Source organism: Rattus rattus, chromosome 5 (genome assembly GCF_011064425.1).
Source record: "Rattus rattus isolate New Zealand chromosome 5, Rrattus_CSIRO_v1, whole genome shotgun sequence".
In the NCBI taxonomy this organism is placed as follows: Eukaryota; Metazoa; Chordata; class Mammalia; order Rodentia; family Muridae; genus Rattus; species Rattus rattus.
The window spans coordinates 132,731,912-132,745,223 of record NC_046158.1 but is presented as its reverse complement, the minus strand read 5'-3'; the positions used below and the strand labels follow the sequence as shown (position 1 = coordinate 132,745,223).

At 50.8% G+C, this 13,312-nt stretch overlaps 1 protein-coding gene across 4 annotated transcripts in view; it reads left to right on the top strand.

The window, feature by feature from the left end:
* The window catches only part of Nol4l (nucleolar protein 4 like), a 120,289-nt gene extending 108,148 nt beyond the window's left edge, over positions 1-12,141 (top strand). For all 4 annotated transcript variants that reach the window (XM_032904475.1, XM_032904474.1, XM_032904476.1 and 1 more), the window contains 5 exons: positions 2,457-2,642; positions 2,723-2,914; positions 3,090-3,212; positions 3,732-3,933; positions 7,772-12,141. In XM_032904475.1, coding sequence (XP_032760366.1) covers positions 2,457-2,642; positions 2,723-2,914; positions 3,090-3,212; positions 3,732-3,933; positions 7,772-7,989 — 921 coding nt within the window. In that variant the 3' untranslated portion in view covers positions 7,990-12,141. The remainder of the gene's footprint in view (positions 1-2,456; positions 2,643-2,722; positions 2,915-3,089; positions 3,213-3,731; positions 3,934-7,771) is intronic.
* The last annotated feature ends 1,171 nt before the right edge of the window (positions 12,142-13,312 follow it).

The window sequence follows — 13,312 nt, the reverse complement described above, 5'->3', positions numbered from 1 at the left end:
TGTGTGCCTCTGGGATGTTGCGGGGCTGGAGGTCATGCATGCTGTAATGAAGCTGGAACTGAGCCTGCCCATGTGCGACATCAAGCCAGGGCAGTAGTTGTGGTCGCTTCAATGATTTCCTAGAGCTGCACTAGAACGGCAGATGGCTGAGGGTGCCCCAAATACTATGTCTTACTTCACTGAGAAGTGTTTATCTGATGGTTCTTGCCTGGATGGAGAAGTGGCAGATAATGTGTTTCCCGGAACACAGTCTGCTGTAAGGAATAGCAGCAAGTGGCACATTTGTGACAGAAGTGTAAGACATTGCTGAGCGTGGTAGTCATGCCCGTAACTCCACTACTCGGGATTTGCCTGAAGCAGGAGGCGTGCAGTTGGAATCCAACCTGGGCTACATATAGAGTTGCAGGTTAGGACAGCCCAAGCTACCACAACAAGACCTTAAAAAACAAATAAGAAACTTACAAAAGGTTCAGTTGTTAGAGGTGATCTGAGTATGATCCTCCAAGCTTGCATAAAGGTGGAAGAAGAGCACCGACTCCACAGAGCTGTCTGTCCTCTGACATTGATACGCACCATGGCCGTATACTCCTTCACCACCACACACAGCTTGTGAGAGGCAGCACGGACCTCCACTTCACGGCTGTTCTGTCTGCCTGTCCTCATTTTTTCAGATGATGCAGGAAAGGGGTGTGGAATTTCTCTCCTGACCATGTTGATATGGGTGTAGGGGTGGGCAAGGTGGGTGCCCTACCATGGCCCATAATTCCACACAGTCCTGAGCCATTAAGGTTTCCTGACGGGGCCAGCTCTCCTGGAGCACCTCTTCAACTCTGCCCCACTCCTCAGACTCTTCTGCCATGGCCTCTTTTTCAGGGTGGGACAGGACACATGCTCAGGACATGATCTAAAGGGACAGGATGGAGTTGGTGCCATGTGTGTAGCACAGCCCATGGGGATCAGCCTGGAAGTAGGTACAGGAACCAGACAGAGCAGCTGTCCCAGGCAAATTTGGCTCAGTAGAGAGAGCCCTCAGCCCACTTTCTACCATGGCCACGCAGTGGCACAGGGGTGGGCACCAAGGGCTCCCGCCAGTTTTCTTATTCTGCTCTGGCCCTGGCAGAGGATTCAGCTAAAGAATCACTTGCAGACTTGACTTGTTTAGAGCCAGCTAGTAGCCAGCCCTCTGCCCTGTAGATGTTTTGACCCCAGACTGCTATTCTGGAAGGCTGGAGTTCTGCCCCTTAAGTCTTTGTGTGGTCATGGCAAGAGTGGCCTGAGGGCCAGAGGCACCAGGCCACATGTCTCTGTTGAGTTGTTCCTCCGGAAGCACCAGGTCCTTCTAGGCCAGGCTGTGGCCACATCACCATGCCTGACTGTGTTCTCCTGGGTCCAACTTATCTACTACATGCTGATGTCCTTGAGAGAAGAGATGCTGAAGTCAGGGCATGCCACAGATAGAAACTTTAAAAAGCAAATGACAGCAGCCTCAGAGGCAGGGCTCTGAGGGTAGGCAGGTATTATGGAGCTGGCTCACAAGGGGCAACCTAGTAACTGGGAAGCGGGAGAAAGCAGAAGCCGTAGTCCAAGGAGAAACAGGCAGTTGGTGAAGGCTGAGAAAACCCAGAAGCCCAAATAGATCCTGGCACACAGAAGGAGCTGGTTCAGGGGAATCTTTTTTTGTGTGTTCTTCCCGTAATATGACTAGTCCTAGAATGGACCCCACCAAGGAAGTGGCTGCCACCTTTGCCTATAGTGTGACTGAGGGAAAAATTTGTGTGGGAGCAGAGTGCTTAAGTCCTTCCCCATTCAAAGTCGAGCTACAGCAGGCAGGCTGGGTCTGCTCTCTCCCTTCTTGAGCACCTGTTTTCCCGGGCTTCAGAGCAATCTCTTGGGAGATAGGCAGAAACAGCCTGGCCCGGGAGCTGGGGACTGCACCCTGCTTTGTGGTCCTACTGCCTTGGCTGGCTCCCTTTCCCAGCCCATCTGCTCCTCCCCGATAGACTGCACATTTGCTGCTCTGGTGACAGCTCACTTGTCAACTCAAGGCAGCAGTCCCCTGGGGATCTAGGAGGAACCCTGGAAGCCCAAACAGATCCTGGCACACAGGAGAGGCTGGCTGATTGCAATCTTTTCTGGTGTCCTTCCCTCAACATGGCAGGTCTTGATGTGGGCATTGCCACCAAGGAAGCAGCTCCTACACTTTACCCATTGTCTCTAAGAGGCAAGGCCCTTGTGTGCTCTTTCAGTCAGGCCTCTAGACAGTAGCCCAGGGACACTGGGGACAGAACTGTTGCTCTCAGCTCACAGTGGGAAGTGGGGATAACTTGCTGAGGATCTTGCAGCCAGGACTCTCATGGTGGGGACCTGGGTGAACTCACCTACCCGGTCACCAAGCTTACCACGGGAGACCAAGTAGACAGCCACCTAATTTGTCTCTGCTGCTTGTCTGGTTTCAGTCACCCCCCTACAGCTCTGGGAGCTATGATTCCATCAAGACCGAAGTCAGTGGCTGTCCCGAGGATCTGACAGTGGGCCGGGCCCCCGCAGCAGATGATGACGACGATGACCATGATGACCATGAGGACAATGACAAGATGAATGACTCGGAAGGCATGGACCCTGAGCGGCTCAAGGCCTTCAATGTGAGCACCAGGCAGGGCTGGTGGGACACAGATGGGTCTAAGGCAGGGCCAGCCTCCTCCCATGGCCTGTGTCTCCCCAGATGTTCGTGCGGCTATTCGTGGATGAGAACCTGGACCGCATGGTGCCCATTTCCAAGCAGCCCAAGGAGAAGATCCAGGCCATCATTGAGTCGTGCAGCCGGCAATTTCCTGAGTTCCAGGAGCGGGCCCGCAAACGAATCCGCACGTACCTCAAGTCCTGCCGCCGCATGAAGAAGAACGGCATGGAGATGGTGAGCACCTCCTCCTGGCCACCTTGGCTGTGGCACCATCTGTCCCCAACCCTTACCCCAACTTCCCAGTAGGCCTGCTAGTCAGGTGCTGGGGCCCAAACCCCTGCTTTGCCATCCCCTGGCCAGGACCCTCCCAGCCTTAACAGCAGCACCGTGTTGTGTCTTCTGCCTGCAGACCAGGCCCACTCCTCCCCACCTGACCTCAGCTATGGCAGAAAACATCCTAGCAGCTGCCTGTGAGAGTGAGACGAGAAAGGCGGCTAAGAGGATGCGCCTGGAGATCTACCAGTCCTCACAAGTGTGTGCTCATGCTGGCTACATGTAAAGGGTCTCACCCACGGGGAGAGGTCACTGGTCATCCCATATACACCTGCAGCTGGGGTGGACAGGGAGGTGGGAGGGCAGCCATCATGTAGCCCTACAATTACAGCACAGTGGTGGAGGGGAGAAAGGATGAAGAGAGGAGGGTGCCAAGGGGTGGGTGGGGAATGCTAGAGGACTGTCACTGAGGATCACAGACCTGTTGGAAGGAAGGCTGACTGGGCATGAAGTACTTGCTTATAATCGCAGCACTAACGAGATTGATATGCAGAGATCACAGGTTCTAGGCCAGTACAGAGAGGATCTTTTACACTAAGTAGAGACAACCTAGTATGTCCATAGAGAGATGTAATGGGGCAAAGTGCCCAGGGAGAGAGAGACAGCAGGATACCCCAGGCTAAGTCATACCATCAGACCCCAGGAAACAGCCTTGCCTACCTCATGAGTAGGCTTGCTGTCCCCTGGGTCCCCAGCAGCACCACCTCCTCCTTTGCAGGAAGAACCCATAGCCCTGGATAAGCAGCACCCTCGGGACTCTACAGCCATCACCCATTCCACCTACTCACTGCCAGCCTCTGCCTACTCCCAGGACCCTGTGTACGTCAATGGTGGCCTCAATTATAGCTACCGCGGCTATGGGTCCTTGAGCAGCAACCTGCAGCCCTCCGCTTCCCTCCAGACAGGGAGTCACAGTAATGGTAAGTAGGGTCGGGCCTGGTCTCCAGAGGAGTGTCTAGCTTGTTCTACATAATAGCCCTTGGGAAGAGCAGGGCAATGGCTCTTTAGATGAGGTCAGGAAAACCTGGGCTCCCTTTCATCTCTCATGGTAATTGCTTCTGCCAGTCACCACAAATGCACCTCTCTGGTCCTGCTCCTCAAAGTTCCCTGTGAGTTGGCAGCAGAGCCAGGATCTGGCCCCGCCTTAGCCCCTCCACCCATGGAATCCCTATTCAAGTCATCTGGGTGACGGATAAACATTCGGTTGGTTCTTCTCCTCGGTGCCTATGAGTGCTTCCCAGAGATCTCTGCTGCAGTGCCACACGAGGGGGTAAGACAGATACTTCCTGCACCTCCTGTGGCATGAGATATTTTATCTTACATGGGAGCAGATCAGGCATCAAGACCTTCTCTAGCAGGGGCAACAGGGAGAGAATGGTCAGGGGGCTACTAGGCTTTGGTAGGGATTGGGAGCTGACAGGCTGTGGCCTGTGCCTGACCTCCATCATCCTGTTCTATCCAATCCTGTGATGAGAATGTTTTCAGGGACAGGGCAGGAGGCAGAGGCCGCGTGCCTCCATGTTATTTAGGGACCAAGGAGTGAAGGAAATTGAAGACATTAAGCTGCTGCCTTAAGGGGGCAGGCAGAAAGAAGAAAAAGCACTTGCTGGCAGGTGAGCTCTGGGGTTAGGAGACCCCTGACTCTCCCTGAGTAGCAAGGGAGAGGGCCAATTCTGAGCCCTCTTAGAACAGCCAGGCCGTCTCTAGCCACCCCTTGCTCTATCTTGCTCACTGTGCCCCACAACTGGGAAGGAAGTGCTAGTGTCTGGAAGGTCCCTGCCTGGGCTTAGCCTCTCATCTCTTCTAATGCTTCTTAACCTAAAATAAGAGGCTGTCTGGCCTAATCCCTAGAGCCAGGCCAGAATGGTGTGCATCAGGGGTAGAACGGCTGTTCCAGGGCCACTCTCCTTCCAGTCCCCTTGCTAGAGTGTCTGACGTGGGCTTCAGGATCCGGAAGGTTAGAATGCTCTGGGACACTAGTACCAAGTGGCTATGGAGGATGCACAGGCAGCACATGACAAGTCTTTACCGGGTACATGGAGCCTGTGCTGTCCTGGGACTGCAGCTGTGGTGGCAATCTGGGCTCTCATGAGTGTATGGGTCCTGAAAGACATGAGCAGCAGCCAGGACTGAGACCAGGAGGCAGTGGTTTGCCCATGAATCCCATCCGAGACCATGCTGGTTCCTTAGAAATGGGTAGGACTGAGATCTGGTCATTTTTGTCCTTACTAGGAAGAGCCTTTTTTCTGTGAGCACTAGTGCCTCCAGCAGCTGGGAGAAATAAGCTGGGTCACAGAGCCACCCTCCCAGTGTCCTGCCCAGTCACAACCTTTCATGTGATTGCTTTTGCTTAGACCCTACAACAGCTCTGCTAATGGCTCATCCTCCTCTCTTTGCTCATGAGCTTGTATAAAATCAAACCCCGCCCCTCTGGCCTGGGGTGCTAGGCAGCTTGTGTCCACACTAGCCCACTAGGGGCCACTAGCAACCTGAGAGTCCAGCTGTAACTGGAGCCTGCACAGAGATGGCCCCAGATCAGATCAGGAACTGGAGGGCTGGGGAGCTCTCTAAGCAGCAATGAACACTGAGATTTGGGGATAGAGGGATAAAAGAAACCTGGGGCCACCTCTGGCAGTGGCAGGTGGCCTTTGTTATCTCCAGACATTGTCTAGATCAGAAGCAACCAGAGAAAAATGAAACCTATTTCATCCCCTCTGAGTCTTGCAATTGGGCTACCACCACGGAAGCCGCTCACCTGCTGAGCTCTGTTTTTGTCATACACATCTCTTCCTCCCATATTTGATTGTAACAGACTTAACTGTTCTGTATCACAATTTCAAGAGCATCTTTATTTACTTTTGTGGTACTAGAAATTGAACCCAGGGCAGGTACTTTACCTACTGAGCTACACCCCCGGCCCCAAGGGAACTTTTTAGCAAACTATTTACATCCTCTGGTCAGAGGAGACCAATAGCTGTGTTTACAAACTGTCCAATCAGAGGCTGGAGAGATGGCTCAACAGTTTTAAGATCACTAGTTGCTCTTCCAGAAGACCTGGGTTCACTTCCTAGCACACACATGGCAGCTCACAACTGTCTGTAACTTCAGTTCCAGGAGACCCGACACCTCACACAGGCATATATGCAAACATCAATGTACATAAAAATTTAAAAAATTAAAAGCCAATAACAAACTGTCTAACCACAGAGGCCAACTTCTTTTCCCAATAAGGAGCTGCACCAATTTTCTTTAGCAACAGTTGTTTCCATAATTTATCTTCAGATATTCTAGTGTAGATATTTCCAAAGACAAGGTTTTGTCTTTGTAAGTGCAGCAATGTACAAGCCCAGCCATCAAAACCCACAGGAAAGTAGGGCCATGCTAATGGCCCAGAACAACAGAGACTCCTGTAGATAGCTTCTAGGTTGAAGGATGCGGGCAGGGGACTCAGAGGAAGAATGGGCAACAGCCAGGAAAATGAATTGTCCTCATGACAGGGGGTCACCAATGGCATGGCCTCTCATTTCCCATTTCTCTTCATTGCTTGTTTTCTTGATAAATACCTACAAGGCCTTTCAAACTCCAGTCACTTCCATGTCTGAGAGTCTATTTCAAGAGCCCCAGGCCTGCTGAGTAGCCTAAGTCTCTCCTGGTAGGCACTGCAGCTAGTTCTCCAGGAGGCGGGAAAGCCCATGCTTCTCCAAGCTTCATGGAAACTCTTGTTCCCAAGAGGCGGCTCCTTGCTTTGCTTTGGAATTAGAAGCTCAGAGGAGTTCAGAAAGTGCCCATGAGGTGGCAGAGACAGACTTGAGCACGAACCTGCTGAATTCCAGTGCTGGTAGCCTAATCCATGGAGCTCCTAATGGGGCAAAGAGGTGGCTTGTAGTCCATCCCCTTTTCCCCAGGGGTTTTTGAGAGCTTGGGTTTTGTTGTTTGCTGTTCTTTTGTTTGTTGTTGTTGTTGTTTTGTGTGTTTTTTGTTTTTCCGTCAGTAGAGGACAGACAGCAGACTATTCTGCCCCCCTCTGTGCCCTTCTGTCCCAGGAACATCAGCCTCCTTACTTGGGACAGTGAACTCTTCAGAGGAAGAGGAGCTGAGGTGCTGAGGCAAAGCAAACCTTGCCTCTCTTCCTTCTACAAGTCCCTGTAAAACCTCTAGGGGCAGGGTGTTCACTGTTTCTCCAAACTGGGATGGTGGCTGTTCTGTGGCGCCCCCACCCCCACCCCTCAGCCTTCTTCTAGAGAAAGGGCACATCCATCCTACTGCCCCCTAAACATGCCAACAGCTCTTTCCTCACAGTGCCTGTAGCACAGTTCCCTCCTGGACTGTTTCTCCCCTTCCAACCTTGACTACCTTGACCTGGAGAGTAGCAAGGCTCCTTACCTGGGGCCAGAGCTGGGATGTACATCTGGTGGGAGTCCTCAGAAAGTAGTGAAAGGTACAGGTAGAGGCAGGAAGCTAGGTTGGAACCATGCTGTGCCTGATGTCAAAGCTTGTGTTCTTGATGCATGCCTTATTCCATTGTTTTCGTTTGCCATGTGATTTTCGGTAGAACTTGCCGCAGCCTCCCTTTTGCCTGTTGCATGGTTGACAATAAGGTTTAGCCTACAACCCTGTCATGTCAAAGCCCCATTCTAAATACTGGGAATACAGCCACTGGGGAAATAGACCAGGGCTTCCAATTCTATGCCCAGATGCAAGCAGGGGCTTTGGCTTCCTCTAAAATTTAGACTCTAAATCATCTTTCCCTCTCTACAGGGCCCACAGACCTCAGCATGAAAGGCGGGGCCTCCACCCCCACTCCTCCCACACCTACCCCTTCCAGCAACAGCACCAGCAGGACCATGCCCACAGCCCAGCTTAGCCCCACGGAGATCAGTGCTGTGCGGCAGCTCATCGCAGGCTACCGAGAGTCTGCAGCCTTCCTGCTGCGTTCTGCAGATGAACTGGAAAACCTCATTTTACAGCAGAACTGACCCCGCTGGCCCACAGAGTGCACGACGCCAGGGAAGGAGGCTGTCCCAGCCTGGACCCAGCTTCCTGCCTCAACCAGTTGGTACACTGTTTTCTGAAAGAGGTGGGATCCAAAAGAGCTGTTTCTAGCTGCACTCCAAGCATCGGAGACTTTGGGCACAAGGACACTTTTTCCTTTTTTTTTTTTTTTTTTTAATTTCACCACACGGGTGCTCTGACCTGCTTGGAAGGAGGCCAGTGGGGCAGCTCTAAAAGGGTTGAGGCTCCCCTGAAAAGGCACAGGGGCTGCAGCTCTATTTGGAATCACCTTTGTGGACCCTGATGTTAGAACCCCCCCAATAATTACCTTTCAAGTCTTAGGTGAGCAGAATTGCATATTTATTGAGAAGAGCAAAAGTGGACCCTTTCTCTCCCCTTAGTAATTTATTTTTCTGAAATGGATTCTTTTGTGTTTGTACAGATTGCCAGTCTGTGTCTGTCTAATCAGAAGGATGTACCCCTGTACCTAACATTCCATATCACTACACGGATGTAAGCTGGGGGCCAGCAGAGTTGGGTGCCAGCTCACTGTCCTGAGTGCCCAGCATACCCTTGGGAAGGCCACCACACTCCACTAGGCTGTCTTGTTGCAGATCCCAGTGCTGCCACAGGGACACTGCCAAACAGGGGGACCTCACCTACACTCACTACAAACAAAAGCCCCTACCCATCCTACAGAGTCCCAGTCACACGGTCACCTGTACTCTACCTCACACTCCAGCGTGGGCTTTTCCAGGATGTGCTCCAAGTGTGTTCTGAATGGCTGTCTCCCCAACTCCCACACAATGTATCTGTCTGCTGGGAGGTAAATCAGACCCAGTGTCCAAGAAGCAAGCCCAGAGGGGCTTGGTCCTTAAAACCAGCAGCTCGACATTGCTGGGCTCTTGAAGATGCTTGACAGGATAGAGTCGGGAGCTAGTCAAGGACCCAGTTCTTATGAACACAGGCTCCACCCAGCCCCCAGATAACCTGCTAGAGGGACACTTCTCTTTGTCAAGCATCCGTGTGCCCAAGGGGGGATTTACAGTTTCCACTCCTCACCTCACAATGGGAGTAAAGGGATCAGATCGTCAGTGAAGTGGAGAACTACTTGCATTCTCCTAGGACCAAACTTTCTTCTGGAAAGGCCTGTCCTGTAAGAAACCCAGTCCCTGGAGTGTGACAAGGGACAAGAAAAAGCTGACCTGGTTTCCTTCCTCCCTGACAGGCACTTCCTTTTGCTCTGTGCAATACCTACCAGTGCTGCTAAAACCAGGGATTCACCCAGACCTCAGCAGGCCAGGGGGCCTCTCCCTCAACACTCCGTAGCCATGACAGCAGCACTCCGCTGCCTGCCCCTGCCCAGAGCTGGCAGAAGCCCTGTTGCCTTTCTTCCCTCAGAGCAAGGAGGCCTCAAGGGAGCCAGGGGCTGAGTGGACACTAAGATAACCACAAAGAGCCACTCTTGGTCCCAAAGCGAGTGCCCCTTCCCAAACTGGTCTATGGCAGGGACTGCTGGTGGCAGCCTGACAGACTATCCTCAAATGGGTGGACAGGCAGTGCCAGTGCAGATGCCCTACCTGTTGAGATTCAGGGCTGTAAGGCAGGGCTCCCCACCCTGCACACTTCCACACTGGGGTTAAATGTGGTCTTTCACAGGGCCTACAATGCCTACCCAGCCACACCACCTCTGCCTTCATGTGCCCGCTCACCAGGCTTCTGGACTGGGCCAGGACACCTGAGCCCCCTTCGTACAGCACAAACCCAGTGCCCAGGGCCTCCCCACAGCTGGCCGGCCATGTGCCCAGTTCCCCACCTGCTCAGTAGGACTCCTGGATGTTTGAATTTGTGTAAATATTTATTTTTGTGTGTGAATACTTCAAAGTAATCAGTAGATCTTTTGCAAAATGTTACCCCAGGCAATTTGTGAAAATGTTAATGTTGAAAATTGGCAGAGACAATCGCCACCCTAGAATTTCTGTTATCAATTGCTTACCACGTTGTGTCTGCTCCCAGAGGCAGTACCCAAGCTAGACACAAAATGGCTTGCATTTTTGAAAGAAGACAGGAGAGAAGAGACTAGGCAGAGGCTTCTCCCTCTCCCCTCACAGGACACATCTGTAAGAACGAGCATAATCTACATCTAAGTGGTGTTTTCTAACTGCAAGCAGTCTTGACCAGCCACCAGCAGCCTGCACCCAGAGTACAGTGTGAGCATAGGTTCCATGTGTTTTGCTTCAAGAGACATAGAACCAGTGCCAGTGCTGATGGGTTCCCGAGGGGCTGCAGGACAGTGGATGCTGGCATGCTGACCAGAGAAGCGGTCCCGAAAGCCTCAGAGCAGCCATATCAGGAGCAAGTCAGTGTGGACACAGGATTCCATTACCTAGTTCAGTCAGGGAACTTGTTCTGTTTTCCTTTTGTTTTAAAAGATGCAGCTTCAAGCCCTCCCTTCCTGATTTGGGCCTGCCTTTTCCCAGGAGGAGCTTCTCCAAGTCTTGTCCTATAGCTACTTCAGTGTGATGGAAGCCTCAGGGCACAAAGTAATCATTGGTGATGTCAAGTCACAATGGAAATGCCAGTATAGGATATTCAAACCCCAGAGTCCTTGCAGGGCAGATTCCCTATGGTATCGAGAAGTGGTGGATGATCTGTTAGACCAGTGAGAGTGTATATGACCCATCTGAAAGGATTTTTTTTCTCTCACCACTCAACAAATGGACAGTTTATTCCCAAGGACGGTGTTGGGGAGGAGCAGGCAGGGGCAGGAGGGTCTTAGAGGACTTGGAACAGGTGGAACCCATCTGTCCCTCCCTATTCTCAAGGGCCACAAATGACTCCACAGGTGGTTATAGAATTAACCACCAGTTCATTCTCAAAATGCTGCTTTGAACTCAGAGGGTTGATACTTTTAATTTGTAATTTTTTGTAAAACTTTTTACAAGATAGTAAAGTATTTCACCAGAATACCAGTTTCAATCCGTCCGTGGTCTGATTTTTATATAATTTAGTGGTGCTTTAGAGACTTTGTTTTGTTGTTTCTGAGCGTAACAGCTCAATCCTCTCTTGCCTGTATCTACCTAAGACCAATGTGAACCTTTGTATTTTGCTCCTAATTTTGGACTCAGTGGAAGTGTACTGTTTACATGTACAGATGCCCCATCCCTGTGTTTTCTGCAAGACGCGCGCTCGAGGAGGAAGATTGCACCTCACTAGCTCATCTGCTTAGCAAAGCCACAAAACAAAACCTCTCACTTTGTACCCGTTTCCACCTAAAAACAAAAACCTTCACCACCTGGAACTCAGATTTGCCAACACACTCTGCCTGGTAGACGCCCCGGGCCTCTATCACGTGTTCCCTTAGGAATCAAGGCAGCACCTCCTGCCAGCTGGGTGCGAGACCGCACACAGAGGAGACACTGATGCAGGACTTTACTGCCCAGCTCTGGGAGGAAGTTCTCTGAGCAGCAGGCAGTACGAAGGTCAAGAGGACTCATGGGCCTTCAGGAGCAAGCCAGGCAGGATTTAGGGACAACACAAGAGGCCATCAATCTGCTGGCATGACTGAGACACACTTTGGAAGAGCGTGAGTTCCATGTAAGGTGAGACTGTGACTTTGAGTGCAGATGACACAAGCACTTCAGGGGAGGGTCAGGGGCTCCAGACAGTAAGCATAAGGCACTTACCGCAAGCAGTGGATGGCACCAACTTTTCAAGGTGACTTTATTAATCAATGGTTTCACCGCTAAATTATATTTTTACAGATATGCACCTATGCAACTTAATGTGGCTCTTCTAAGCAGGTGAGGACCTCCTCCTCAATGCTCTATATAAAGTGTTTGTGTTCTGTATAGTGAGTTTCCCAGTAAATGTGGCTTAATACTTTCATTCTTAGGATGTGTCTTTCTACGTGATGCAGCTACTAAATTCTGTTTTGTTTGTGGAATGACTAGCACAGGCCGATGCCCTCTTTCCCTCACTTACCAGAAGACCAATGAGCTGTTAATGAGCGGTTATCTCCATGGTATTACTGCTAAATGCACTGATGTCATAAGTATGTGGAATCCTTTTCCTTTTGAGACTGTATATCATATACCAGACTGAATCTACTTAATAAACACTGAACAACAAACCCAGCACTGAGCTTCAACTGTGTCCCACCAGCAGTAGCAGCACTGCCACCCTGTCCTAGTCCTCCTGACTCTTGTTTGGAAACATCTTCCCATGAATAGAGTTCACCTTTCCCTAGTCAATAATTGGTTCACAGACATCCTCAATAGGTCTGCTCAGACAGAGAAGCCTGCAATTTCATTCTGGCACCTGGCATGTTAGAAAAGGAAGAAAAGGTGCCCGTCAGGTGCCCAGCACTGGTGGCAGGTCTCCTGTGATGCAATCAAGTTTCAGTCACCTCATAACCCTCTAGAGACTGCCGCAGAGGTGTACTGTGAGTCACTCCTCGCCTAAGTTCAGTTGTCAACCACTAAAGAATTTGGCTTCAGCTGTGTGACAATGAGTTCTACCTTGAAAGAAAACAAAAGGCCACTTCCCCCGGCTTTGATTTGTATAGTTTTCACCCTACTGGTCATTTGATCATTTAGGTTAAGCTTTTAGGAAACATTACAGGAAAATGAATGGGAATAAGTTGATTATCATGAGTTTGAAAAAAGTTGAATTCAATATATATAAATATATATAAGTAATATACATACATATAACACACACACACACATATATTTACAAATACTAGTTTTTTGTTTTTTAAAAGAGAGGGTGTCTACAGAGCCCTGGCTGACCTGGAACTTACTATGTAGATAAGGCTGGACTCCTAACCTACAGAGACCAGCCTGCTCCCTGAATGGTGGGATGCAAGGTGGTGACCACCGTGTCTGGTTACATTACCAGCTATAACCGCAAGCAAAAATTCTGTAGAGCAGTCAAATGCTCATACTAAAGGCCGAGAATGATCTGTCTGCAGCCCTCACTGTGCACCTGAGCTGAACATATGGGGTTAGGTATGGTACCTCCACATACCTCTGAGAGGTGGGGGTGGGAGGGTGTCAAGGGCCAGTAAATCCTCAACAATGCCAAGAAAGTTCCCATCCTGCCGAAACTACTGCTGAGATTCACTAAGGACCACAAAAGCCCCGCAACCTTCACAGAACAGGATTGCGGACCCCAGCAGCCTTTTGAGCCATCAGAAAATGCTTACCTCTTCAGTGAAGCCGCACAGCACACTGGAACCACAGGGAACCGGCCGCAGGACACAATACTGGATTGTCCCTCTTGCTTAAGGTGATGCTTTCAGCC